Below are 27,742 nucleotides of genomic sequence, written 5' to 3'. Positions count from 1 at the left end.
TCAGGATGAGCTCCCCACCAAGTTCCTGTTATGGATCGAAGAAAATTTATTCTTTTCTGACATTTTTGTTTCAAGTAGCCTATGTGTTTACCCCATGTTCCTTTGGAGTAAAAGTTTAACAATATTCACAAGATTTCTATAATTAAGCATAGTTCTTGGTGGAATATAAATAGAAGCAATGCATAAATATTTACCCTTGATACGTGCCTGACACGCAAGAATTTCAATTCCTGTGACTAAAGGCAGGGGAATCCTGTAAAATGGGTAGCATTTTCTAATACCTATGAGAACTCCTCCATAGGAATCATTGCGGTCTAAACGGATAATATTGAAATCATGGATGTTTAACACATTGTCCGAACGAAGCCATGTCTCAGAAAGAGCAAACGCATCATTCAAAAAATGGAGCATTTGCTTGAAAGAATCAAGTTTAGGAAGAATACTTCAACAATTCCACTGCAAAATAGAGGATTTACCTGAATCATCCAATAAATTAGACATCGAAATTAATGAACGAGAGGAGGGGTCACTTTGAAGTCATTTGTTTAGCTATCTGGCTGATAGAAGGAAGCCAAGCAAAAATGATGCCTTTCATTGAATCTGATATTCCGAAAAAATCTAGAATCCATTGAACAATTGATGAAAAGGAAATACCTCCTGAAAAAGATGAGGATTCAGGAACCGATTGAGAAGTAAATTGAGAATGGCTTGACAATTCAGGGAAATGAACGTCATAATTTGAAGATCTCCAACCAGGAGGGTTATTTTTGGGTGGAGCAGAATAATTAGAAGATTCTGGAGTGTTAGAGATCAATCTTCTTTTTTTTAGATGGCTTAGAGGAAGAAACAATTTTCCTCTTCCTAACTCTTCCTGTGATTAGTGGATCAAATTGAGAATCCGAATCATCATCCTCTGATAAAACAGAGAAAGGATTTTCTGAAGCCTCGGGTACCTGAGGTGAAGCTGCCTTGAGCATATCAGCGAAGGATCGATTAGAACGATCCTTAAGTGATTGCTTGAGTTTCATCGAACGTAATTTGTATTTCGGACAATCCTTAATTGTATGAGGAACATCTCCACAAAAAATACATTTATCAACAACTTTTTTTTTTACAAGTGACTTCGTCATGGTCGTCTCCACATTTTGAGCATTTCGTTTTATTACAACAGTAGGTTTTAGTGTGACCTAACTGATTGCAATTTAAGCAAGTCATTATTTTAGGGATATATAACCGAACTGGAAGACGAAGTTTGTCAATAAGCACATAATTTGGAAGTGCTGTGCCTTCGAAGGAAATTCTAAATGAGCCAGAAGGATAATACTTTTTTGACGTAGGACTATGTCTTACATTAAGGGTGCCAAATCAGAAAACAGGTCACGTTTTTATGAAATAAAGTTAAAGTTGATAACTATTTTTGCTGCGAACCGATTTTAACGATTTGCGTACCAATCGAATCGGAAACTTTCTAAGATTTGTTTGATATGCTATACATTATAATCCCATACTCTGTATATGGCTTAAATTGATGAAAATTGGAAGCATTCCCATTTCTCCATTCATTTGTTCTGTCCATTTGTGTGCTTTCCCGAACAGAGCTGTCAATAACGAGCAACTTATGCAGGCGCTAGAATAGAAACAGTCGAAGACGAATGAATGGAACGGAACGAATGAGTTGGATTTAGAGTCCCGCAAATAAAGGAAAAGAAGAAAAAGGATAGAAATAACGAAGGGGGATAGCGAAAAGAGAATATTTGCGAAGTAAGTAAGCTGTCGCTAGCGTATAAGTATTGCAGCTCCTCTGAGGAAAATTCTTAGAATCTTTCTGTGCCCGTAACAACAAAGGTCGCTTATTCTGCTCGTTTCGTGTTTTATGTTTCCCCTCGAGCTGTGAACGCTAGCGAAAGTGAAATCACTTGAAGTTAATCGCTGCATCTGTTAGACGCGTGTTTGATGCTTATTGAATGGCGATGTACGGAAGATGCCTCTCGTTAAATACTCAGTGCAATGCGTGCATTGATATAAAGAAACAAATTGCGACATATGACCAATTAGTCTATTGTTCTCGCAAAGGCAAGAAAGAATAGTTGCTTCTCGAAATGATTCTACAAAACCACGCAAGCCATTAATCCTTTTCAGGGTCCACGGAACTTTTTACTAAAGAGTTTTTTATGAACTTTCAACGTATTCGTAAATAATAGTCGAAATGATAAACCAACAAATTTCAAACAAAAAAGATTGCGTAGTCCTACGTCCTAAGCGATCGTGTCGGATACAACCCCTCGAATTTTTTCTGTACCCTCAGATTTCAAAGAGTTCAGAGATCTCACCTCCAAAACTTTAGCATGTGGAATATTTGCATTGTGGAAGATACCCTTAGCTTTTACAAAATCTTGAAGTTGAAGAGATTTTTCCGTAACTACACCATCGATTTCAACAATGTGAGCCGGAATATAAACTCTATATTCATTAGTGAACAAAGAGTTTTTCACTATCGCGTTAGCGTCTTTGTAATTTGAGAGCACAACATGAAGTTTATCTTTATTGACTTTCGTCATTTCTAAGACACCTGAGTAGTTAGACGTCAGATCTTTGCAAATTTGAGATATTCTTAGAGGTTTCCCTCTCGGACGGAAGAATAAAGGGTGTGTCACATCAAATTGCATCACGGAAAAAACGCTGTAGAAATTCGCCCAGTAGACCGATCCTTTTGAAAATTTAAGACAGTAAAATAAAAAGTATTAAACAACTTTTGGCATTTTCTTTTTATTCATACTTCGAGCCCAAGCCCGTATGGTCGCACCTTCCTATTTACCCCGTCCATAAGGTTCTGTACAACGTCAGGTTGTAGTTTTTTTTGAACAGAAATCCATTTTCTCTTGAAGTCCGCCTCCGATTTGACAACTTTTGGGTTCTTCCGGAGGGCCTGCTTCATAATCGCCCAATATTTCTCTATTGGGCGAAGCTCCGGCGCGTTGGGCGGGTTCATTTCCTTTGGCACGAAGGTGACCCCGTTGGCTTCGTACCACTCCAACACGTCCTTTGAATAGTGGCACGAAGCGAGATCCGGCCAGAAGATGGTCGGGCCCTCGTGCTGCTTCAATAGTGGTAGTAAGCGCTTCTGTAGGCACTCCTTAAGGTAAACCTGCCCGTTTACCGTGCCGGTCATCACGAAGGGGGCGCTCCGCTTTCCGCAAGAGCAGATCGCTTTCCACACCATGTACTTTTTGGCAAACTTGGATAGTTTCTGCTTGCGAATCTCCTCCGTAACGCTGAATTTGTCCTCTGCGGAGAAGAACAACAGGCCCGGCAGCTGACGAAAGTCCGCTTTGACGTAGGTTTCGTCGTCTATTACCAGGCAATGCGGCTTCGTCAGCATTTCGGTGTACAGCTTCCGGGCTCGCGTCTTCCCTACCATGTTTTGCCTTTCGTCGCGGTTAGGAGCCTTCTGAACCTTGTATGTACGCAGGCCCTCCCACTGCTTGGTCCGCTGGACGAATGAACTTGACAAATTCAACTTATTGGCGACATCCCGGACCGAACTTCTCGGATCACGTCTAAACTGCTTAACTACGCGCTTGTGATCTTTTTCACTGACGGAGCATCCATTTTTGCCGTTCTTCACCTTCCGATCGATGGTTAGGTTCTCGAAGTATCGCTCTGCTGACCGTGGATTGGACGATTCCCAGCATCTTACCGATGTCCCGATGTGACAACTCCGGATTCTCGAAATGAGTGCGCAGGATTAATTCACGACGCTCTTTTTCGTTCGACGACATTTTTCCAAATTTACGAAAAATTGACAGTGAAGCATGACCAACGTGATATATACACTCTTATCTGATTATAAGCGAAAGCTGAAGATATAATTCCTAAAAATTAAATTTCTACAGCGTTTTTTCCGTGATGCAATTTGATGTGACACACCCTTTACCACCCAACGGTTTTTCGATGATGCCGGGGCGTTCTGGTATTGTCTTATACGTAGAAGTTGAGCAAAATTAGGCAGAGATTGTGTCGAAGAGCGAAGAACAGAGTCACTATTTGGTACAGACGAAGAGTTTGACTGCGATTGTTTTTGTTTTTTTCCTGAAGAAACCGTAAAACCATCTGGAGGAGAGTCTAAGACCCTCATTTCAGCATCGGAGGGTTCATTACCCTCCATTTAAAAAAAAAACAAGTAAAAATGAGAGAGAATATTCTTTAGAACACGTAAATATTAAATGATAAAATTTAAAAAAAATTAATAAAATGAAATATGTGTATGTATATGTATATGTATACGTATGCGTGAAAGAAAAATAAAACGAAAACTATATCCTAAACTTCTATAATCCTTGAAGCGGGTCCAATGGCAACTTCACACTCCAAAAACACTTGAAAAATAATTTCGACTTCAAGAAAAATTCTTTCTTCTCAGTATATCGTCCCGGCTTCCTTCGAAATACCGTCAAAAATAGTCTTGAATATTACTGAAAATCACAGAGAAAAAAAAAGGAACGGAAAATACGTTTTTATTTGTGATGATTTGAAATATACGTCACCTTATTCCCAAGGCTTGCTGCTATATGAACCTTGTATGATGAAGATGTTTTTTTTTGTTTCAGATTATTTGCCGATGAAACATGATTGGTTTCGGTACAGAAGGTGCAATCAATATGATGTTACCAGAACCATTACTCAGTGCTATCTTAGAGACAGAGTTTGTCTTAAACTTTTCATAAGAAATGTTTCTGTTACTGCGTCGTCCGGATATTTCAAATCGTAATCCAAAGCGCAAACAGTAAAATAATTTATATTCAGACAAATCCAGACTTTTTGCTGAAAATATTTGGTAACCCTGGTATCAACAGTAAAGTGAGAGAATTTCTTCGAAATAATTCATCATTATTGTTTCGAAAGTAAGCACCTTCATGCTAACTCCTCCGGCTCAATCCTTTGTAGGAAGGCGAGGTTGATCCATTATTAACAATGTAGTAAATTGGGTAAAAGCCTCGAGGTAAAATTTGTTACCACAATGTGTTAATCAACGACCATTTCCGTATACTGGAAAACCATTTTTAATTATTTACCATTTTTATTTATGAGAACACTCGTAATACTAACCTCGAGCCAACCACGAGTAATCGGTTACATATTACTAACATAGTTGTAAGGCAAACATTGTCAAAATATTGAACTCCCGGCCCCGTTAGGCTGACGCCATATGAGCCTTAATAAAAATATATATTTTGGATTTTGGAACCATTTTTACTTCTCGTAGCACAAAATCCTTAATTTTAAACGCTTTGCAACGCGGCGACTTTTAAACAATTTCAATACTCGAAAAAGTTTTCGAAATCTCATTTGGAAACCCGACCGTGCGCAGTCAGCAAATGAAAACTCACATAAATTGAAGCTAGCGGCCTCTAATCCATAGACCTCCTCCCTGTTTTTAATTTAATTTTACTTCCCTACCATTGCTCTCGAACACGCTGAGCTCTGAAGAAATAGTGTGGCACGCTAAGCCCTTGCGTTTCGATTCACCCGTTTTTGTTGTTTTGAATGAACCCGCTCATTAGAGCTTAGACCTAACCTGCCTCTGTTGCCTACCGGCGCGGTGTTCGTACACTCCCATCGAACTGCCGACATGCTGCCGACTTATTAGTTAGTATGTGGGAAAAAAAGTGAGTTGGGTTTGGAATTTCGACAACGAAAGTCATCGTTTTTTTTTTGTTGTTTGATGGGCCTGTTTAACTAGTTTTAATGTCTCTGATGGGAGGTTAGTTTTGGCGCGGATTAAAAATTCATCTCTGCGTTGATCGTCCGGGTAAAAGTTGACTGCGAACAGCTTTTTCACCCGAAATGTTGCCGTTTTCTTCTGAGAGGGTGATTTACATCCGCGGCAACGGGACCAATCTAATCCACCTTTCCATGATAGGTTAATCATAGCATTGGTGGAAATCAGCGCTCTGGGTAGATGAATGGCTGTCATTAACACTTCACTTTCTCTGCCGCTCTGATCGCAGTGCCGAGCGTCACAATGACTAATTGATATAACTGTGAGCATAATTGTCTAATAAACGTTTGTGAGTGGTGTCAATACTTCAACGAACGGTGGCTGCTTAAGATCGAATCATTCTGGTTGTTTCACTCAAGTATGTGTGAAATGATCCGATGTTTCCCTCGGCCTGTCGACATGGGCTGGCAGTTTACCTCAACTTCCAGAGCTCCCAAGTTGCGCCGATGAAGATCGAATAAACTCTATGCGGTAATGATCGTTGTTGTTACCACTAACTAGGCGGATTGCGCATTCGGATGGGCAAGTGGATGATTACAGCGAACGAATGCCGCCATCGCGAGTAAACACACACGCGATCTGCGCTACTTAAGATAAAGGTTAAGCACCGAACAGTTCTGAAGTTTGCCAGCTTCATGATATAGATTTTTTTTTCGTTTTTGTTTGCCTATTTTGATTGTTTCATTATAATGAGAGATAGCTTCCTGGACGGTTAGAGAATTGCCTTTATTTCGTTCTCCGTTGCGTTGGTTTTGGAACTTTTGTGGGGCTCAGAGCAGATGTGAGCACTCGTTAGTATGTCTCGGTAATTGTAATTTGAGGTGAGAAAATGATGGATAAATCAAAACAATATGTTGCAGGGAGCAACTTCAGTTTAATCATTTTTGGAACTAACCATCGAATGATATTAGCTGATTATATTTTTACATAGAGAGAGTAACCAAAATGAGCCGAAGCTTGAATAGAATGTACATTTTGTAGTAACTATCCGTGAATCAATAAAATTGCCCAAATTTTCGCGGGAAATTTTGACAAGAAGGAAATTATGAGAGTGTGGAATTCTGATATAAAATCTTATGACAATGTGAATCAAAACTCAGAAATGAAGCTTGCTTTATCAATCTTTCTGTGAACACTCAACAGTTCTGACATATTTTAAAATTTCTCCGGTTCTTTACAGCATCTTTATCCGCTCAAATGTACGATAGAATATACCTTTTTTGGCACTCTTACTTGTACATATTCGAGTCCTGTTTGCTTCGGAAACCCTGGTTTTTCATCCGCAATTTTCCAGATTTTTCAGCAAAAATTAGTGGAAACTTGGAAACTAGTTCGATCATTCTTCTAATTTACTACCCAGCAATTCCAAATGAAATCGACAAATGACAAAACATGAGTATTTTTGATTCAAATGAGAGTGTATATTCCGTTTGGGTTAGAGGAAATATGAGTTTTCCACAGCAATTGGGAATTTTTTGACAAAAGTGTAACTTTTGAAAAGGGCGTATCGATTTGAGTAAAAGAAATCTTTGATAATTTGTATCTCAAAAACTATGAGTCATATCGAAATAGTGTCTTAGAAAGAGTTATAGAGTATTAATGGTTTAATATGAAAAAAATGTACACTGAGAAAAAAAATTAGTACTCTTTTTTTTATTCACAAAATAAAAATTCAATTTTCAATATCCAAAATACATATTTTTAATTTTTTTTTTATTTTTTCATACGAAATAGAAGTCATGCAGAACTCATATTTTTTGAGATATAAATTATCATAGATTTCTCTTACTCAAATCGATACGCCCTTTTCAAAAGTTACGCTTGAGTCAAAAAATGAACCATGATGATGTACAGGGTGGGCCATTTAAAGTGGAAGGATTTGTTTTTGCAATAGCAAAGTAAAGAAGTGGAATTTTAATTTTTTTTTTAAATTCATTTATTTTGGTCCAAGGAGATTTGTTCTAACTACTTTTTGATTATGATATCTCGTAAATGACCGCCTCTGGCCTTGACCGCAAAGTGTGCCCTTTTTTCGGCATTTTCCATCACTTTGCCCAATGTTTCGGCCGATATGGCAGCAATTTCTTGTCGGATATTGTCTTTCAGCGCAGCCAGGGTCCTTGGTTTACCAGTGTATACCTTGGATTTTAAATATCCCCATAAAAAAAAGTCAGGAGGCGTCAAATCAGGTGATCTCGGTGGCCAGTCATAATCGCCGTTTTTCGATATTAATCTTCCGGGGAACATTTCGCGCAATAATTTGGTCGTGGCAGCCGCTGTATGGCATGTAGCGCCGTCCTGTTGGAACCAGTAATTGTCCAATTCATTTTCACGAACAAATGGCAATAACAAATCGGTTATCATTGTCCGATAACGCTCCCCATTCACGGTTACCGTTGCTCCATTTTCGTTTTCAAAGAAGTACGGGCCGATGACTTTATCGGCATAAATGCCACACCACACAGTAACTTTTTGGTCGTAAAGAGGTTGCGTTTCGATGAATTGAGGGTTTTCAGTAGCATAAAACCGACAATTTTGTTTATTCACTCCTCCATTCAAGTTGAAATGCGCCTCATCAGACATTATGATTTTTTGCCAAAAGCCACAATTGAGAAGTTATTTTGAATGTACAGCTGAACAATTTCAGCGCGTTGTTTAGGTGTGTATTGTTCCATGGTTAAAATTGTACTGAAATGACGCTTCCAACGCGGTATGACATTTGTTAATCTGACATCTCTGTCAACAGTTATGGGGTTGCCAGATGCTTCCACTTTAAATGGCCCACCCTGTATTTGGAAAAGTTGTTATAATTATAAGCAAATTCATAAAATTTCATGAACATGGCGGTATAACACGACAAACATATTAAAAGGGTTTATTTACTATAAAAAAGACAATAAATTAGATTTTTTTTAATATTTCGAGAATGGCTACATTTAGAAGGAGATTGATAATAACCTTTTTTGTTTTAAATCCCATAAGGATTCATAATTTGTGGCTAAAAATGATTGTTAACGTACAAAAATTCGAAGTTTCGAAAATTCCAAAAAAATCGATGTTCCACAAAGTTTGTCAAAAATAGTTTTACCATCTTGGGTCCATTTTTTAAATTTTCTACATGACTTCTTTTTCGTATGGAAAAATTAAAAAAAAAAACTTATAAACATGTATTTTGGATATTGCAAATTGAATTTTTATTTTGTATATAAAAAAAGAGTACTAATTTTTTTCTCAGTGTACATTTTTTTCATATTCAACCGTCAATACTCTGTTACTCTTTCTAAGACACTATTTCGGTACGACTCATAGTTTTTGAGATACAAATTATCAAAGATTTCTCTTACTAAAATCCATACGCCCTTTTCAAAAGTTACGCTTGAGTCAAAACATTCCCAATTGCTGTGAAAAACTCATATTTCTTCCAACCCAAACGGAATACACACTTTCATTCGAATCAAAAATACAAGTTTTTAAAATCTGCATTTTTAGGACGATTTCATTTGGAATTGCTGTTTTATAAAAAAGCAGTGTAGTTCCACGTCAACAATGCGGTCGTATCTTGGGCACAACCTCCAATAATTTTTGTGGGGACCACCAGCGGGCTGTCCGTCTACCATGAGTAGGATTGCTTCTTGGCATGGCGGTGAGAGCTGTATTGAACGTATCTCCTGAAAATCGCTTAATGGCTGTTGGACCAGTATACCAGTTGAGATTATCCATGTTCAAATGGTAGCTGGTGTTGAACTCGGAAAGCGTATGTTTTTGAGATTTCATTGTTGATGTCTTGCTGAGGTATGTGGTAATGATGGTCAGGGTTACCATAACTACAGAAAAATCTGTATTTATACAGACTTTCTGAAACCAAGAATCTGTAGATACAGATTACAGATTTTCGGGATTTCATACAGAATTTACAGATTTTCAAAGAAAAGGTTCCAATTTTATACCACCATGACTCAATGAATTTCAATAATTTTTTTTCCGATCACTTCACGAAAATTCTCCATTTCGAGAGCTTATTTCTTAGTTATTTCTTGATAAGTTTACGAGATGTCGATATATATTGCAATCGGTTTGAACACTCCCTTTTAATCTTATACTGTATGGACAATTATAAAATTGCCAATAGTTTATGTTTTTAAATGGCGTTACACTGAGAACTCCTAATTTTCCAAACAATTGTTCAGATTGCAAGGCGTTTATTTAACACGGAACAATCGGCATAGTCCATGTTAGGAACGGGCATTGCGGCCTACACAAATGAGGCAGCCAACCAGGTTAGGGATTCTAACAATCCGAACATTGAAAACTATTCCTTTGGAGAAAATTGAAAATTCGGACTTTTCTATCATAATTGATGAGTCTGGGAGCCTTAACATTTTTAGCTATAGTCGTTTGAAGTTTTGATGGAAATAAGTTTCAGGTGAAAGATACATTCTATAGATCTATCGAGTTGCATTCAGTTCAACTCAATTCAGCAAATAGTAGAGCTCAAATAATTGAATATTCTGAATTTATCTGCAACCAGCTGGCTCTCATTGGAATCCGTCGTTGAATTGCGTTCAACGGAGGTTCAGCGAACTGAACCTGTTCGTTAATTTTCAAGTTAAATACGAAACCAAACAGCGAATCGAATTTAACATTATTTGAACGACACGATGAGCAAATCTATTTTACTTATTTTGAGCTACGTTTTGCTATTGAATTTACTCAGATCAACTGAGAAACCAGAACCCTTTATTTATTTATTTAATTCACAAATACAACAGGCTACACATGCCCTAATGTATGATATAAAAAACTAAAACTAAAACTATTTTTCACTAAGCCTACTAAAACTAATACATAAGAAATTTCAAATTATGTAAGAGCAATAACATACAATTTTTTGAGGGACGAACGTGAAAGATGACAGTCAAAACAGGAGCTACAACGGTTAAACAAACGGCACATACTAGTCACAGGTTCATGGTATCCGTAATTTGTTCGTGTTGAGGAGATGTAGAGAAAATGACGAGAACGCAAGACAGTCGATTCTAGCGGTAATTAAGTCCGAAGTAAATAGGGCTTTGGCAACGTTTCTCCGTGAAACTAATGAGTTAATCCCTATTAGTTTGCATCGATCCTCGTAGCTAGGAAGATATATTGGGTCATTCCATGGTAAATTGCGTAGTGCGAATCGGATGAATTTCCGCTGGATCGACTCAATTCGATGAACACTATTCTGGTAGTACGGCGACCACACCACACAAACATACTCTAGAATCGAGCGAACCAACGAGCAATAGAGAGTCTTGATACAGTGCACGTCCTTGAATCGCTTTGTGACGCGGAAGATAAATCCAAGTGTTCTGGACGCTTTAGCGATGGTATAGGATACGTGGTCGCGAAAAGTGAGTTTCGAATCCAGCATAACGCCGAGGTCCTTAATGGTACTGACACGATCCAATTTAACACCATGCAGCTTATATTCGAAGATTATCGACGAACGCTTGCGTGAGAACGATATTACCGAACACTTTGATGGATTCAAAAGCATCCTGTTGTTTGCACACCATTCGGCGAAGATGTTGAAGTGCTGTTGTAAAATCTCAGCATCTCCGATGCAGTTTACTGGGAGGAACAATTTGAAGTCATCTGCATACGAGAGTTTGAGACACTTCAAACTGAAATTTATATCGTTGAGATACAGTAAAAACAGGTAAGGACCAAGGTGACTGCCCTGAGGAACACCAGATGTTACCCGAAAAGGAGTGGATATTGTGTCGCCTATTTTCACTGACATAACGCGGTCAGTGAGGTAGGAGTGGAGCCATTTCAAAAGTGGACCGTTGAAACCAAGACGATGAAGCTTGGCTACTGCGATGTCGTGGTTGATAATATCAAACGCAGCAGAGAAATCTGTATATACCGCATCAATTTGTTTTCTCGATTCCAAAGAGCGGATCATGTACGATGTATATAGAACGAGATTAGTGACAGTTGATCTTTTGGGCATGAAACCATGTTGTTCTTCTGCGATGTAGTTGTTGCACGCATGCGATATGAAGTCCAGAATTATTATCTCGAATAGCTTGGAGATAGCGCATAGGGAAGCAATTCCTCTGTAGTTTCTGACGTCTTTTTTGCAACCCTTTTTAAATACTGGGAAGACAAATGATTTTTTCCATAGATTCGGAAATCTTCCGCAGAGAATGGAGCGGCGGAATAAGTTACTCAACGGTATCGAGAGGCTGCTAGAACACATCTTCAAGACGACAGACGGGATACTATCGGGTCCGTAATTTGAAGATTTTTTCATTTTTTTACAGGCATCGTGTACAATAGCTGCATTAATCACGGGATAATATCTGACAGATGACAGGCTGGGTACGTTGTTCATAGCTGCAGATACTTGATCGCAAGTAAGTTTTTCGTCGACAAAGACTCCGCTAAATTGTCTCCGGAACAACTCGCAGATACCTTCTCTGGTGGTAGCCACATCATTATCGCGCATCATCGTAGTAGGCAAACCAATCTCTTTCCTCGGGCTGTCAACATAACTCCAGAAACCTCTTGGGTTGACACGCAAATTCATTTGTGTACGATTTTGATAAGCATCATACAACGCATTGTTCAATCGTTTGTAATTTTTGTTCGAAACTGAATACAGGTTTTTCCAATAGTCACAGCGATATTGAGAAAAAATTTTCAGGTTGGATTTTTTGATTGACTTTAGTCGTTTCAAATTACGATTTGTCCACGGTGGAAAGGGCGTTTTACTAGTCATCCTTTTGGGAACGAACTGCTCAATTGCGAAAAACCAACACATGGATGATGACGCTTTGTCTATGTCATTATCGTTCAAAATTTCATTCCAATCTATGCTTAGAAAGAAACGGTTCATTGACGAAAAGTCGGCCTTGCGATAGTTGTAATGAATTAACTCCGTAGTGTGATCGAAAACAAGCGGCGGACTAATGGATACAGAGATCAGTAGTGGTGGATGATGACGGCATTGTTTCACCAAAGGGGCAGGAGCTTCAATCACTTCCGTCTTGAAAACGATCTCTGCACTACTAAAACATAGGTCAAGAATACGGTTGTTGTCGTTGAGGATGCTATTCATTTGACATAAACCGGCGGTGCTAAGGCAATCTAGCAGACACTCTGTAAATGAATTTACAGATGAATTGGAATAATCTGGATATAGATATTTCGATGCACTTAAAGACCAAGCGATGCCACGCATGTTGAAATCACCCAGCAAGAGGATATTGTCATTCATCTCCATTTGTTCTGTGATCCAGTGAATAGTCGAAATATGCTGATTAATGACCACCGAGTCATTGGTACGATCAGGAGGAATGTAAACGACACCAAGGTACATCGTTCGATTATACAACGAAATAGCTGCCCATATTTGCTCAACAGAACGGCCGGCTGGATGGAAAATTTCTCGTGATACGAATTTTGAGTTTACTGCCAACAAAACTCCACCGCCAATAAGTTTATTACTATTTTCAATGGATCGATCTAAGCGATACATCGTATACGCAGAACCGAAAATTTGTTGTGACAATGTATTATTGTTGAGCCACGTTTCTGTGAATGCGAACACATCATAAGAGGCATCGGAACAGGCTAGGTAATAGTCTGCAATAGTACTGTTCATGCCGCCGACGTTCTGATAGTAAAGCAAGAGTTGATTGTCTACACGAGCGAGGTTCTCGGTGGATTTACGTATTGCGGTGTTGGACGAGGGGCTCTTCGAGGGAGAACTGCTGCATGCTGCATTTCTAGGATGGTTGGTGGTAGCAATCGAGCAGGAGATTCGATTGGAAGTTGTTGATATTCTTCTTGGAATTTGTGTTGGTTTTGTGTTAGAGGAGAGGTGGGGTTGCGACGAGCCCGAGTTGCTGATCGTTCTAAAAAAGGATTGATCGAAATACCAGCAGGCCAAAAGTTCTTGGAACAGACAAAGCCTTCCAACGATTCAGGCACGTTCAATTTGAATGACAGGAAGGTTATCGGTCTACTATCCTCTCTATTCTGACGTAGTAGTTTGTGGCACCTAACCAGGTTTGGTTCACAATTGCATTTACTCTTTGGATAATATATGCCCAGAACAATAAATCAAATCTAAGGACGCAATGTGAGACTTTGGAAATTTTGAGCAGAATCTATAGAACCCACAAAATTTTCATTGGAGTTGAAGCTGTTGAAACCGGTATTGAATTGGATAAGAGCAGACAAAAAACTACTGCTGAAATGAATTGGTAAACGGTTGAATAATAAAAGTTCAAAAAATATGAATATAAATGAGAACATATCAATTAATTTATCGAGCCTAAAAAATTCTACCAGAACCTGCTCTTATCCTGAGCACATGGTTTCATGCCAATTTAAAATCCCCTTTTCATTCGTTGGCAGTTACCCAGTAGGGGAAGTGGGGGCATAGTGGTCACCCTAAGGAATATGCCCATTTCCAGCGCCCACATACCGATTCAATTCCCATTTCTCGAAGAATATTATAGTTCAACTCATTGTTCTTCAAGATAGCAAACGGCTTTAACAAAAAAAAAAACTCCAGATAGTACACTTTTCATCATTAGAAAAAAGGTGAAAAATCGAACTTTTTTTTTTGCTTGGAGTTAAAGTGGTCACCTAGTGGGGGCGAAGTGGTCACTCGCTAAATGGGATAGATTTATGTGTTTCTTTTCGTCTAAATTTGTTCAAATCATACTTGATATAGGAGGTAAATGTATGGAATAAGCTTGGCCTATTCACCTAGAGTCTCAATTTAAATTTCCTCAAGCATACAAAAACGTAGTAGGAAACACATAACGTTCCGCATAAGACATTGATAAGACTAAAATAAAATCGTGGGACATATGATGAAGCCGCTAATTGTGGATAATGGAAATCCAACGTGCCCCACGATTTCATTTTAGTCTTATAAATGCCCTAGACTAATGAAGGAGAGGTGTTATAACTGCTAACTGCTACTTGCCTAATTATTTTCTAGCTTTTAGTACATTATTATGTTTAATCACAATTAAACCATTTAGCTTAAAATGTTTTTTTACTTATTTTATTTTCTAGTTTTTAGTACATTATCTGTTTCATTAGAATATTTCTCTACAATAAAACCATTGTACGGTATGCTATCAGTCAAAAAATTTCATTTGATACCGATATTGAGTGGATTGCAGAAAATACATAGTGTGTTCTCCAAGTCTAGTTCATTCGTTTGATACACATATCTCAATCAACCTTTTTTTGAGATGATATGGAATCAGCTATTTTGGAGCGGCGGCCAAATTGGATTTTTCAAAATAAACAGTTTTAAAATGACAGTAAAGATAAAGGTATTTTATAAATTCGGTCAGTTACTATTGGTCAAATTTCTATTAAGGTGGGACAACCCTACAGACATACAAACATACATACGAACAGTTCAAGCTAAATAAAACCGTTTAATAAAGTAATTTGCTATTTTGTGATTACGGCCATCTTGGATTTGTATTTTTCATGATCTACTGTGATTCACTATTCAAGCCCTTTCATTTGATACTCATATTAAACGGGTTTGAGGAAATATGCAGCCCGCCATTTGATAGTGGCAGCCATCATAGATTTGCATTTCTCATAAATAACTGTGTTCTACTAGTCAAGCCCTTTCATTTGATACCCATATTGATGAGGTTTTGAGAAAATATGTGATCCGCCATTTGGTAGCGGCCTCCATCTTGGATAAGATCATGAAATACGCAGTTTTATAATGACTACAGAGATAAAGGTGTGTTCCAAATTTCAGATCAATCGGTCAACAGGAAGGGGGTCAAATTTCTATTAATGTGGGTCAGCGCTACAGATAAACATGTTACAAACATACAAACATACAAACAAACAAACAGAATACAGGGCAAGCTAAATAAAACCGTTTAAAAAAAGGACAATTTGGAAAACTTTTTTTTTTTTGTGTTTTGGATTCAAGTCTTCAGACTCTTGGTAACTTTGGAAAGGCCATTTGGGTGATGGCCTCGCTGCCGATGCCGTCTGACTAGTTGGATAACTGCTGCAGAATCAGCTGGCTCTGTGGCTGGTATTGAATAATTTTATTAATGGTGGGCGATTTTTTGTTGAAAAGCGGGTTCTTACTGGTATCGCAGAAAGATTCGTTCATCCTAGTCTCGCGTCAGCCAGTGAGCAGCCAACATCCATACATATGTTGATGATAAATAACGGGAAACAAAGGCTAACGAGACGCTATCATGTTTATGCGTAGTTAAAGTCCGATTGAAGCTGCGCTGAAACAAATACACAAACGCTTGTGACCGCAATATGTACCAGCTGTGTGCTTCTAGAAGAAGCACGTTCACGTTGCATACGCCATTAGAGTTCGTGCATTGGCCATAAAACACAAATTTCGAGGACAAAAATGAATAATGAATCACGTCATCTTCAGCTGCTTTTATGGCGTTCTTCAGGGCAATCAAAACCTTCTGCCAAAGTGTTATTTCTAAAAATTCTTTGTCTTCTAAAATAATATCAGAAGTTATGAACACGCGACGAATTTTGAAGAAGTCTTGCATTCTTAATAGATATGATCATGTAACCTAATTCGCTCTGTACGCTGTATTAACAATACAGAAGAATAATTATTCGCTGATCCAAATTCTCTTAGACTTAATTCAGTGCTAGTATAATCGGTACGAACATTGTATGAAAGTGAAGGGAGATATTGAACTCCCGGCCCCGTCAGGTTGACGCCATATGAGCCTTAATAAAAATATATATTTTGGATAAAAAAAAAAATTGTATGAAAGTGTAGAAAATAGAACAATTTTTTCCACTGAGAATGAGATTTCTTTTTTCGCAGGATCCGCTGCATAAAATATTTAAATACAGCGCAAACTATTTCTAGTACATTCATGTACATGTTCGATGTTCGCTCTTAACAGTGATTGAAGCCTTTACAAGGGCGCCTTGGTTAATCTCAACCGAGGTCCTATCGATCATTCTGCAGCAAAACGTTTCACTGATTGAACATGAATGCTGCAGACAGTTTCTGCTGTGTCTGACACATTTCGTTGCATTCAATCCAAGATGCTATCGGCGATTTCAATCGCCCATTCAAGAAATTGTTGAATCGCCCTTCAATTTGTTCGTGTATTGCCCGGCCTTCGCTTGTGGGCTCAAACCCCCGCAAACCATATGTTGAGCGCATGTTTTTGTGGCCTATTGCACCCTATTGCTAATTGAGTTGTGTATCAATTTGTCTTTACAACGTTACGTCTTCACAGTTTTTCACCCGCATTTACTAGGGCAACAAACCCACCGAAAGAATGCGCTTGCAACTCTTGTATGTACATTTGTGCTTCAACGAAACGTATTCTGTTCATTTCCTTACATATTTTTTCGATGTTTCTGCGCTTCGGTTCTTCGTTCCTTGGCAGCGTGTCTCTGTGCTATATGAAGCTGCTCAGCTCGGCATTTTCTTTTTCGCTCAAATTGTTCGAGGGTTATTTAAGTGTAATGTGTATTTCCTGCTGTATTCGTTCCTATGAAGCACGCGTTTGTGCCTTGTGATGGAATGAATTTGCGGTGGAAAATATTGTTTTATTTCTCTCTTTCGTTTCCAACTTATTCCATTCCGTTTCCGTTTCATTTCTCTAAAACTTTGTCGATGTATTTCACGTGGAATGATCGAAGTAAATTTTTCAGATTGATCACATTAAAATCAGGTTTGCAAACTTGTCATATCTGAGCCCATTACTGTTCGCAAAATACCACCAAACTCTGTGAAACATTCACTCCGGCAGGAGGTATCAAATTACGATCGTTAACTATACATAATCCGGTACACCTTTCTCCCGTAATCGACTTGAAAAGAGCACAACAACGAGGTGATCGCAAGTCGGACAATACGCCTCATGCCGAAAATTGCAACGAAAAGTGTGGGCTGCGTTAAGCCAAATTATTGAACACAACAAACCATCGCTCCATCGCATGATTACGGTATTTTGAATCGCACGAGCAAAAGCGGGGGACGGGATCAGATGGGATCGTGGATTGGGGGTGCGATGCAAAAAATGTTTATACAATTAAATGCTGCATGTGTCATCAACCACATCCTCGTAAAGTGACAGACAAATTGTGGGTTGCTAATTAATAATCATCAGTATGTTTGGTGAACATTGGGGATACATTTGTAATGTAAAGTAAGAAGTTTAGGGAAGATTTTCGTTCTACGAAGATAAACCATATCTGACCCTATGACACTAGTGAAATCACTAATAATTGAAAATATGAGAATTCAAAAAACTAAAATTTAGAAAAATTTGAATTGAAGAAAAGAGAAATAACAATAGTGAAAACTTAAAACTTAGAAAATATAAAAATAAAAATAGAACAATAGAAAAAAAATTAAAATTTAAGAAATCAAAAAGTTTGAAAATTTTAATTTGTTTTCGATTTTAACTTTTTTTTTATTCCTCGAATTTCGGTATTCTTGATTTTTCTATTTCCTCAATTTTAAATATTCTCCATATTTCAATTTTCAATTCAATTTCGATTTTCATTTTTTCATAGATATTTAATTTTCTATCTATTAATTTTTTTCGGTTTTCAGTGTTTGATTTTATAATTTTAATTGTTTTTTTTTGCAAATTTAATATTACTTCATTTTTCATTTTTTCAAATTTAATTTTTTTCAATTTTCGTTTGTTTAATTTTTCATTTCTCAATTTCTATTTTTTTCAGTCGGGTTTTTTTAAGTTTAATATTATTTATAATGGTTTTCAGTCTTAAAATTTTGTTTCATTTCAGTTTTTAGACTTCAGTTAATTTTTAAGTTAATCTTCAGTTTTTTTTAATTCGATATTTGATTTTGGAGTGAAAAATATTCCTATTTCCGCCATTTCAGTTTAAGTTTTCTTTCAATATTCGGTTCTTCAATTTTACAATTTTCAATTTTTAAATTCACATTTGTTCAATTATCATTTTATAAATTTTAATTTTTGAATTTTCATGTTTCAATTTTCGATTTTTCAAATTTTTGATTTTTCAATTTTGGATTTTCCATATTTTGATTTTCTAATTTCCCAAATTTCGATTTTTGCATTTTCCATTTTTTTATTTTTTTTCTATATCCATTATTTTCAATTTTTGAATTTTTGAATTTACGACTATTCGATTTTTGATTTTGGAATGAAAAATATTCCTATTTTCGCCATTTCAGTTTAACTTTTCTTTCAATATTCGGTTCTTCAATTTTACAATTTTCAATTTTTAAATTTACATTTGTTCAAATATAATTTTATAAATTTGAATTTTTGAATTTTCATGTTTTAATTTTCGATTTTTCGAATTTTCGATTTTTCAAATTTGGATTTTCCATTATTTTAATTTTCTAATTTCGAAAATTTCGATTTTTGCATTTTCCATTTTTTAATTTTTTTTTATTTTTTAATTTTCGATTTTTTTCAAGTTTAATTTTTTTATTTTATTTTAGATTATAATTTTTTAGTCATGGTTTTGTTTTAATAATTTTTTTAAAATTTTCATTTTATTTATTTTCAGTTATTTATTCTTGTTTTTCGTGGGTTTTTTTAATTCTTAATTTTAATTTTTTGATTTTTTTTCCATTTTAAATTTTTTGATTTGCATTGATTTAAATTTTTCTATTTTCATCATTTCTGTTTTAGTTTCTTCTCGATTTTTTTTTTCAATTTTCAATTTTTCAATTTCCTATTTTTAAATTTACATTTGATCAATTATGTATATATTTTTTTAATTTTTATAATTCAGTTTTCAATCTGTGTTTTTGATGTTTAGTTTGATTTTTCAATTATTGATTTTTATTTGAAAATTCCAATTCTCCATTTTTATATTTTGATCTTTAGTATTTTTCAGATTTTTCTGTTTTGATTTTATCAGTATTTTTTTTAATTTAAATTTTTCCAATGCAATTGTTATTCATTTTAGATTTTTCAATTTGTTGAATTTTAAATTTTCGATTTATTAATTTTCATCGCTTACACTTAAATTTTATTTTCAATTTTCAATTTTGTCATTTTTCAGATTTGTTTTCTGTTTAATTTTTTTCATTCCTGAAATTTAATTTTTTCCAAAATTCGATTTGTCCATTTTTGATTTTTCAACTTGAAAATTGTTATATTTTTTTCATTTTATGTTTTTTAATTTGATATTTTCCAATCTATCTTTTCGATTTTCTTTTTTTTAATTTTCATTTAATCACGTTTATTTTTTTTAATTCTTTTTGCACGGTTTTTAATTTTTCAGTTTTTATTTTCTTCTTTTATTTATTTTTCCAATTTTCGTTTTCTAAATTAATTTTTTTGTATGGCAGACTTATCTCACTTCTTAACTAGGCGAACCTAGCCAGAATTTTCACCTGCCCCCGGGCTTCTGAATGCCAAAGGGGGACTAGGCTCTGCGGAATGCACGTATCTGCATGCTCGTGCTGTTTTAGTCCTGACCGAGGAATTGTCGGACAATCGCGCAGGTGCTAAGGATGACCGACTTTTGGATGCCGGCCAATTCCTTCTCGATGTTCAACACCTTTAGCGCTTCCAGAAGTGTCTTCGGGATAATTCCAGTTCCAGAGAGAACGACTGGAACAATTCTTGGGACCTCCCTTAGCCCCCACAGTTCCTTGAGCTCCACGGCCAATGGTCGGTACTTGCAGATTTTGCGACCGTGGGTCTCCTCCAGATTCTGGTTCAGTGGAATAGCGACATCGATGATGGTGACTTTGCGGTCGCTCTTGTCGTAAACCATTATATCTGGGCGGTTGTGGTGGATCGAGAGGTCGGTCAGAACAGTGCGATCCCAGTACAGCTTGAAACGGTCATTTTCCAGGACAGGTGCAGGCAGGTACCGGTAGTTTGGTACGTTGTCTTCCAGTAGAGCACATTGGAGCGCCAGTTGTCGATGAACAATACGGGCCACGTTGTTGTGGCGCTCGGTGTAGGCTGCGTTGGCCAAAACGGGACAGCCTCCCATAATGTGCTCTATGTTTTCACCTGGTTGATGGCACATCCGGCAAATGTCATCAACGTCTTGATGCCAGACGTACCGCCTGCAGTTTCTCGTCGGCATTATCCTGTCCTGGATGGCTATCATGTCGGCTTCTACTACTGAAGAGAGTTCACCACGCGTTAGCCACAGATTAGATGCGGCCTTGTCGACGTGTGGCCGATCCAGTTGATGGGGGTGGGCACCATGCACTGCCTTCTGCTTCCAAGCTGCAATCTTCTCCTCCACTGTCTGCAGATTGCAGTTGAGTTGGTACTCCGCTTGCGCCAAGTGCAGAGCGCTGTATCCTCTGTCGGCGGCGCAGACAGCCCAGTATAGCGCGTTTTGGTTGGCGCGTTCTGCGAAGTACTCGCGCAGTTGTCGTACCTGGGCAACACACAGTGCAGATATGTCGACTATTCCAAGTCCCCCTTCTTTGCGTGGCAGTGAAACTCTCTCCAGTGCCGATTGAGGATGGTGCATTCCGGCCTCTTTAAATGCTTTCCTCATCCTCCTCTCAAGGTCCTCTAGGTCAGTTTTGCTCCATTTGACTACACCAAAACTGAAGGTCAGCAGGGGAACCGCGAATGTGTTGATCGCGCGTACCTTGTTCCCCGCGTTGAGGAAAGTCCTCAGGACACAGTTCACTCGACTCAAGAACTTGTCTCGCAGCTCCGTCTTGATGTCGGAGTGGCGAATCCCGGTGAGCTGTCGGAATCCAAGATATTTATAGGATTCGCCACGAACCATGTCTCTTATAAACTCGCCGTCATAGACCTCGTAGCCTCCGGATTCGGTAAGTTGTCCTTTCAGCAGGTGGACACAGCGACACTTGTCGAGGCCGAACTCCATGCAGATGTCCCTGCTTATGTCTTCGACAACCCGGATAGCTACACCTAGACGCTGACGTGAATCAGCGTAGACTTTGAGATCGTCCATGTAAAAGGTATGGGTCACTTCTTCGTGGGCGCCGTCGCCATACCTTATTTTATAGCCATGACCGTTTCTATTGAGCGTCCTACTGAGGGGGTTCAGTGCCAGACAAAACCAAAGCGGGCTGAAAGAGTCGCCTTGGAATATCCCCCTCTTTATCTGCAGCGTTCTAGACTGCAACACATTTTCCCCATCACTGAGGTGCAGAGACGTACTCCACTGCCTCATCGCATGCTGCAGGAACCTAACGACGACGGGATCAATTTTGTAGAGCAGTTTTTTTTCAATATTAATTTTTTTTTTATTTTTATCCTTCCAATTTTTTTTTTCAATTTTCCTTTTCTGTTTCAATTTTCAGTATTTCAGTTTTAATTTTTTCAATTTTGTTTTTTTCAATTTAAAATTTTTCAGATTTATATTTTTCAATTTCAGTTCTTACGATCTTCAATTTTAAAATTTTTGATTTTTCAATTTAAATTTTTTAAATTTTATTTTGTATTTTAGTTTTCTTTTTTCAATTTCATTTATTTTTTTTTTCTTTTCAATTTTTCAATTTCAATTTAATAAAATTCTAATTTTTTTTTAAGTTTTAGTGTTTGGATTTATTTTTTTCAATTTTGAAGTATTCAGTTTTAATTTTTTCAATTTTCACTTTTACGAACTTCAATTTAGTTTTCGTTAAGAAATAATTCTAGTTTTAGTTCATTCATTTTCCAATTTCCATTAAAAAAAATCTAATTTGATTTTTTATTTTTAGTTTTTCATTTTTTTTCCAGTTTTATTTGTTTTAATTTAAATTTAAATTAAAAAAAAAGAGAGAATGGAAGATGAAAAAAAATGGAAAATTAGAATTGAGAAAAACAATTGAAGAGATAAACTGTAAAATAAAGTTGAAGAACCGAAAATGAAAAAATTTAAATTTTGAAAAATCAATAATTGAAAAATCGAAAAATAAAACATGAAAACTGAAACTTAAAAATATAATTGAATAAATGTAAATTTAAAAATTGGAAATTGGAAAAAAACATCATTTCAGCTTTAATTTAATCAAATAATAAAATTTAAAATTAAAAAAAATAGATTGGAAAAAAGCAATTGAAAAAATAAAATAAAATAAGACAAAATAAAAACAATTGAAACGCGAAAATTCAAAAACTGAAGATACAATTCAAATGCTATCTAAACTTTAAAATGAAAAAAATTATAAAAACTAAAACTTAAAAAAAATATAATTGAAAAAAAAGATTATAAAAATAATTACTGAAAGAATTAGAATTGAAAACAAAATTGAAATTAAAAAAAAAAAATATAAAAAAAATAAATTTCAAAAATGCTATTGAACAAATGTAAATCCAAAAATTGAGAATTGAAAAAAATGCATCATCAAGTTCCAATATAACCAAGTTAAAAATCAAAAATTAAAAAATTGGAAAAAAGCAATTGAAAAAATAAGAATCGAACAATAAAAGATGAAATTTTAAAACAATCCAAATTTGAACTGAAAGATATAAAAAGTGAATATTAATAAAATGATTAAAATTTTGAAATTTGAAAAATTTGAAAAATATTATAAATACCTTAATTTAAACTTAAAATATAAAATAACTGAATATTAATAAAATGATAATTGAAAAAAATAAGATTAAATTTGATCTGATAATGATCTGAAATTGAGAAATCAGAAATTCAAATATCAAAAATTGAAAAATCGATAATTGAAACATGAAAATTTAAAAAAAAATGAACAAATGTAGTTTTAAAAATTAGAAATTCCAAAATTGATGAATTGAAATTTGAATAAAGAATAATATGGAAATTGGAACAGAATTTAAAACTGAATTGATGAGAATAGAAAATTTTAAATTTAAAAATCGAAAATATTGATAAAACTTAAATAGAAAATATGAAAATTGAAAAACATGATCAAATTTCAAAAAAAAATGAGTGGGTTATATCTATGATATAACCGCAAGGTTCACGTGGAACTACCTTCGCTTAGCAATCATTCGTTTGTATTGATTAAATTCTTGATTGAATGCAACAGTTTCCAAATTCAATTGAGTTCAATATATTTGCTCTGTGAGTGAAAAAAATTAACAAATGCTGTGTAAAGTCAATTCATTTATTGTGATTGATTGTTCTTCGTTACAAGTACATTTAATGACGGACCTTTTACGTTTGGTATGATGACTAGAACAAAATATATGTACGGAAGAATTATCAAACGTTTGATGAACCAGCCTAAGGTTGAAAATCTTTCCAATAAAGACAAAAAAAAAATTATCAAACGATTATTTTATTTTACATTTCCCTCTGAAGTCTACATCCCAAAAGTGTACATACTTCTCGAATCTCGAATTTGCTTGAAACTGGGAAGTTCATTCGCTTCTGGTGGCTACACGATTTTCCCAGGTTCCTAAGTTTAGAAGATCATGTTAGGACAGACATATTCCACTCTGCACAAAGGCAAGCGAGGACAAAAGTACTCGCAGTTTGCATTTATTTGCAGAGCCGATTTCCCCAGAAACCTCGGTTTTGAAGTCTGTGTTAGGGAAACACATTTCAATCGGAACAAAAATACCCCCGATTTGTATGAATTCGCAATGCCGATTTCCCCACGCTTCATGGATTTGAATTCTTTTTTAGGGAAACACATTCCAGTCGGAACAAAAATACCCCCGACTTGCATGAATTTGAAATACCGATTTCTCCAGGCATCTTGGTTTGGAAATCTCTATTAGGGAACACATTTCGGTGGGAACAAAAGCTCCCCCTACTTTCGTGTGTTCTTTTTCTTCTTTTTGGCTTTAAGAGGGTTTAAACTTTTCAGTTCACTCGCCTCTAGGCTCTTTCGTGTGTTTGCAATGCCGATTTCACTGCTTGGTTTTAAAGTCTGTGTTAGGGAACATTTTTCGATGAGAACAAAAGTCCCCCTACTTTCATGTATTTGCAATGCCGATTTCCCCAAGGCTGCTTGGTTTTGATGGCTGTATTAGGGAAACCGTAAATCGGGCCAATCAAAACGATGCAGTTAGGGCGTTTAGATAACACCTAATATTTTACAGTTATTCAATTGTTTATCTAATGAAAAACAACATTTTGTTAGTTGCGATAGATGCGTAGAAATATTCCCTATCAAGTGATGCAAACATCTCTCCTATCCAGTACGAAATGTTCGAGCTATAAGCATTCGAAATCTTTCATTTTTTCCTGCATGTTCTGTGTTTAGGTTTTCATTTTACCCTCCATATATTCCGGTTGGACGTAGCCCCATGTCAATAAATATAAAAAAGAGAAAAAAAATTAAAATAGGAAAATCGAAAATTAAAAAAAAATAAATTTCAAAAATTGAAAAAAAATAGCAAAAATTGAAAATTGTAAAAAAATAAAATTTAAGAAATCGGGAAAATTATAATTGAAAATTGGAGAACTAAAAATTGAGAATAGAGAAAACAAAAAATAGCAAAAAAAGAAAATTTCCAATCGAGAAAATTGTAAATTGAATATATTTAAAAAATTTAGAGAATCGAAAATCAAGATAATTGAAAATCGAAAAATAGAAATATTGAAAATCAAAATCTGAAAATTGAAACAAAAATGGAATTGAAAAAATAAAAATTAAAAAAACTAAAATGAAACCAATTAAAAAAGAAAATTGGGATATGAAAATCAATTGGATATTTTAAATAAGAAAAATCAAAAATATTGAAGATCGAGAAAATTGAAGCTCGAGTAAAGTGAAAATCGAGAAAATTGAAAATTTAAAAATTCAAATCTCTAAGTTGATTCAACACAACCTCACCGAAAATTCGACACTGATTTTGAAATGAAAGCACAAAACAAGATTATTCGGTTTTGGCATATGTTATGCATATGAATATGAATTACGTGTTAGCTATCGAGAACAAAAATTCGTTAAATTATTTGTATTATTAGATGCACGACATACAGTTGTGGTTAAAAAAGGTTTATAGATCCTATATGAGAGCAGCCAAAAATATTTTTCATTGCAAGTAAGAGCTCCATCTTCCACTCACTTTATTTGCAACCCACTCATTTATTATTCCAACAAGCTCATCTACCAATAAACCTTCAAAATTTACGATCGCAAAACTCTGCGCGCCATTCATTTCGTGCCATGCGTTTGCGTTTGAAAATGAATTAACAAAATAGAAATTTAATTTTCCGTTTTTCCCTCTTTCTTCCCACAGTCGAAGGCACCCGCTGTCGGTCCGGAATGCCCCGCATGTAGACTTCCCCCCACCCAGCGTGGTCTCGGAAGAGCCGCAATGTCAGCAGCGGAAACGAATCGCTTGAAGGCGCGAACGAAGCATTTGGGGCTGTGACAAATCCGCCCCGAGATCTCGAGCACTTCCATCACCTCGAGGCATCGAATAATTGAAAAATTAAAAAAACCCCAAAGTGTAACATCGAATCCAAACTGTACCTCCTTTCGTCACACCATCAGCCGCCGTTCCCAGCCACTATGTTCGACGACATTAAGATGTGTCTGATGGATCTGATCAAGGTGAGCCCCAAGTCAAAGAAGTCACTCAAAGACATCTCGACCGGCTATTCGGCGGATTTTATGAAGAAGTACAACGACATCAACATTATTCACTTCAACGAGAACATGTCGATGGTGAACAAGCTGGACAATATTCGTTTCTCGCCCTCGAACTACACCAACCTGTTCAAGGCGAACCCACTGCTGGAGGGCAAACGGAACAAATCGTTTCGCGACTGGGGCGTGGAAAGCGCTTGTTTTGAATTTTCCTCGGATGATCGCGACACGCTGACGATGACGAGCTGCTCACATTATTCCGCCGCCGATGAGCGCTATCACCTTCTGCGGTCGATTTCGCAGCAGGGCAATCGGCTTAAGAAGGGGCGGCGTGATGATGGAATGGGTGCCAATGATGACGATGTCGACGATGACGATGATGACGATGATGACGACGGTATCATTATACCGCATTACAGTTTGGAGGAGTGTTTGGGCGGTGGGATGGCGTCTCAGCTGGATTCGTTTTGTACGCTTTGCACCTCGTCGTTCAGCTTTAGCAACTGCAATAACTGCGAGAAGTCCGGCTGCGGCTCGAAATGTAGCGGAAATAGCAGCACCACCGGGGAGGCAGAGCTTTCGTGTGTTTGTTCGCTGAAACCGGGGTGAGTACGAATTTGTGTGAGAGCTTTCGGAGAGCGTTACTTATGTTGTACTCGAAAATCGAGAGCTTCGGAGCTGAAGCTCATCGTGTAACGTCAACGAGAAATGGGGTGGTGAGGTTTCGAAAAATAGCGCGCATTTGAAGTTTATTCACATCAAAGCTTATTCCATCGTTTGTGAGATAAAGCTTTGCGGTTTCAATTTTTTTTTCAAATGAATGAAAATCTTGGAACCAAGAACAAAACGAAATATTTCTTTTAGATTTGGTGGAAGAAGTTTCAATTAGTAGTGGTACACTGTCCATTGAATAGAAGGTCTAGAATGGAGTTGACCTGTGACGCCATATGTTGATGTCTTCAAAGTTCTTCCAGTTTTATGATTTTTTATTTATTTTTTTTATCCCATCCGTTTATTAGGCTCATTTAGCAATTCAGCTGTTACAGAGCCGAATTTATTCGTATACATTTTTATGTTAAGATAACTATTGTTGTATATTATTTAGGCTTAAGATTCCTATCCATCGATAAACATTTGTTTTTTTTATGTATAACACAGTAGCTGTTTAGGCCTAAGAATATTCCAATTCTATCGATACACAACACATGCCGAGTATTCCATTTCTATCGATACACAACACATGCCGCCTTTTTCGGCGTTAGAATATTCCTATTGTTCGAATGTTCACAGTTGGACTGTTCACAACGGGACTGCTGATATGAGGCTTCCATTGCTGTGTTAGAATTAGCACCAATTACCGATGCAGCAGATCGTAATGTGAGCGGTAAGGGACTGGGATTACCGACACATGATGATTGTTGCGTGGACGTAGTAGCTAGAAT

At 36.5% G+C, this 27,742-nt stretch overlaps 1 protein-coding gene across 1 annotated transcript in view; it reads left to right on the top strand.

Moving 5' to 3' along the window:
* Nucleotides 1-26,909, top strand: part of LOC129765793 (uncharacterized) — a 47,927-nt gene extending 21,018 nt beyond the window's left edge. Inside the window, exon 2 of the mRNA XM_055766225.1 lies at nt 25,948-26,909. Coding sequence (XP_055622200.1) covers nt 26,223-26,909 — 687 coding nt within the window. The 5' untranslated portion in view covers nt 25,948-26,222. The remainder of the gene's footprint in view (nt 1-25,947) is intronic.
* The last annotated feature ends 833 nt before the right edge of the window (nt 26,910-27,742 follow it).

This window comes from Toxorhynchites rutilus, chromosome 1 (assembly GCF_029784135.1).
Source record: "Toxorhynchites rutilus septentrionalis strain SRP chromosome 1, ASM2978413v1, whole genome shotgun sequence".
Classification (NCBI taxonomy): Eukaryota; Metazoa; Arthropoda; class Insecta; order Diptera; family Culicidae; genus Toxorhynchites; species Toxorhynchites rutilus.
The sequence above is the reverse complement of the archived record's forward strand: the minus strand, read 5'-3'. Positions and strand labels throughout refer to the sequence as shown.